Below are 2394 nucleotides of genomic sequence, written 5' to 3'. Positions count from 1 at the left end.
AACATCAGACTTGATTTCATGATCTGAATCATCTGATAAAATCAAAATTTTGGATTCTAACAAATTATAAAAAGCCATGGGTGCGGATGACCTCTGTTTACATGAGAGTTCGATTAGTTACATTACGACTATTTTGATCTAGGGTTAGCTCACTAAGTTGCCTGTAATTTGAATTTTCACAGATGCCTATAGGGGTATTCCACTCATGCCTCTCCTGTGTCGTTTGAATTCCCGTGTTTCTAAGAAAAAAAGATGTGCAACTGCAATTGAATATTCTAAGCTGCTAACAACTACAATTAACTTCAGCAGCAATAACATACTTGGAGAGGGTGGATTTGGGTGTGTATACAAGGCAATGTTCGATGATGATTCCTTTGCTGCTGTGAAGAAGCTAGATGAGGGTAGTAGACAAGCTGAGCATGAATTTCAGGTAGGTAATAAAAACGTTACAGGTATTATTTTGGAAGCTGGTTGCTTCTTCAAACTTAAGAAGATATTAGTGAAGGCATTTTCTGGGGGGGTGCCCCAAAGTTGCCCTTTTGAGTATCTTTTCTTTTGTGGATTTGGTGATGCACTACATTTAAGATATTGCATTGTGCTTTTTTATTCTCCCTATAATTTTAGAACTTAGAAGAAGCTTTGTTGATTTCATCTGTTGGTATTGTCATTGGTTGCAGAATGAAGTGGAACTAATGAGCAAAATCCGACATCCAAACCTTGTTTCTTTTCTTGGGTTCTGTACTCATGAAAATACACGGTTTTTAGTATACGATCTGATGCAGAATGGCTCTTTGGAAGACCAATTACATGGTAGCTTTCTACAACCACTGGGCAAGTTCAATATTGCCTATGTTTTGAAGCTTTTTATTTGTTCAAACAAACTTGATACTACCATCCGTCATGGATAAACTAGTAGGCCATGAGTAAGCAGCCTTTCACAGCTATGCTTTGTTAAGAAACTGTGTTGGATTGCTTATCAGGACCATCTCACGGATCTGCACTTACATGGTTTTTGCAGATGAAGATAGCCCTTGATTCAGCAAGGTAGTTCTAACACAGATAATTTGATTCCCTACTACTAGATTTTACCAATTGAAATAACTTTTTCACTTGGTCCCCTATCAACCTGGGAGCTCAAGCTTACCATGGTTTTCTTTCTTTTACAGGGTCTAGAACACTTGCATGAGCACTGCAACCCTGCAGTGATTCACCGAGATTTCAAATCATCAAATATTCTTCTTGATGCAAGCTTCAACGCCAAGGTGAGGGCAAGGTTTTCCAATCCCCCACTTACACTGACTGTAGTGTTAAAAATAGTAATACCATTAAATCTGCCTGGAAATGAATGTTTCTTATGTAATATTTATCAGTTAATTTGGGAAGATTCTTGTAAAGCATTAAGAAAGTTTCCTAGAATGTAATTGACAAAAGCCTTAGTAAATGTATGGCATGTGCATTGCATTCAATGGGAGATTCTGTGAGATGGGAATTCCATTGCTTTCCTACTGGATTTTTTTTTTACTTTATGAACTGTTTTAAGCATCAGTTATGTTTTTTTCAAAATATTTTCATGTAGGCCTTCAGTTTTTCTTTTCTGTCAATTTCGTGACATGTGCAGCTGTTTGTATTAATTTATTATTGCTTATCATGAATTATACTTTGAGAAATTTCTAAATAGATTTATTTGTCCATCTTTGTTTATGTTCTTTAAAACACTTGGTCCGAAGTGAAACATTTCGTAAGCAGATGGTATTGTAGTCACCGCTCTCTAACCACTGGCTATGGATGCAGCTTTCAGATTTTGGTCTTGCAGTAACAAGTGCAAGATGTGCTGGTAACACAAATATTGATCTAGTAGGGACATTGGGATATGTAGCTTCAGAATACATGCTTGATGGTAAGTCTCTAATAAAGAAATTAGATCCAATTTTGAATTTCTCTCATTGTTCGCATATATATAGTGATATATAGTGTAGTAGAGATTAAAATATTAGTCCACCTACAATGATGTATTACCTGGAGTGTTGAAAGTATCTATGGGCCACAGTACAACAAATTACAATGCATGATCATTATAGATACACAATAGATTTGAGTTTTATTATAGAGAACAAACATGTGTCTAGTAAAATGCTGAATGATATTTGTGGTTGAGTTTGAAACCAATCATAAAGAATCAAAATTTTCCAGTTGTCTTTATTTTGTATAAACATACCACAATAGATACATACCTATAACAAGGTCAAATTGGATGCCTTTCAATAAAACCAAAGTCATTGCTGCTTTAAATTTTGGTTCAGATACAAGCTAAAATCAATGTCTATCTCTTTTTAGTCTTGCAAGAGGTTACATATAAAAATATGCATTTACCTTGGAAACATGACATGAAAATGA

At 35.2% G+C, this 2394-nt stretch overlaps 1 protein-coding gene across 1 annotated transcript; it reads left to right on the top strand.

Annotated features, from left to right (window-relative positions):
* Window positions 1–253: 253 nt before the first annotated feature.
* LOC149181694 (putative receptor-like protein kinase At1g80640) lies at window positions 254–2117 on the top strand (the record flags this gene model as incomplete). The annotated part of the gene is made up of 5 exons (XM_089414293.1): window positions 254–430; window positions 678–810; window positions 981–1044; window positions 1166–1262; window positions 1792–2117. Coding segments are annotated over 5 exons (651 nt in total), but the record flags the coding sequence as incomplete, so codon positions are not given.
* Window positions 2118–2394: the final 277 nt, after the last annotated feature.

This window comes from Pinus tabuliformis, chromosome 3_2 (assembly GCF_031772625.1).
Source record: "Pinus tabuliformis cultivar Carrire ecotype Pingquan chromosome 3_2, CPIR1, whole genome shotgun sequence".
NCBI classification, from domain to species: Eukaryota; Viridiplantae; Streptophyta; class Pinopsida; order Pinales; family Pinaceae; genus Pinus; species Pinus tabuliformis.
This window is presented reverse-complemented; position numbering and strand designations above follow the sequence as displayed.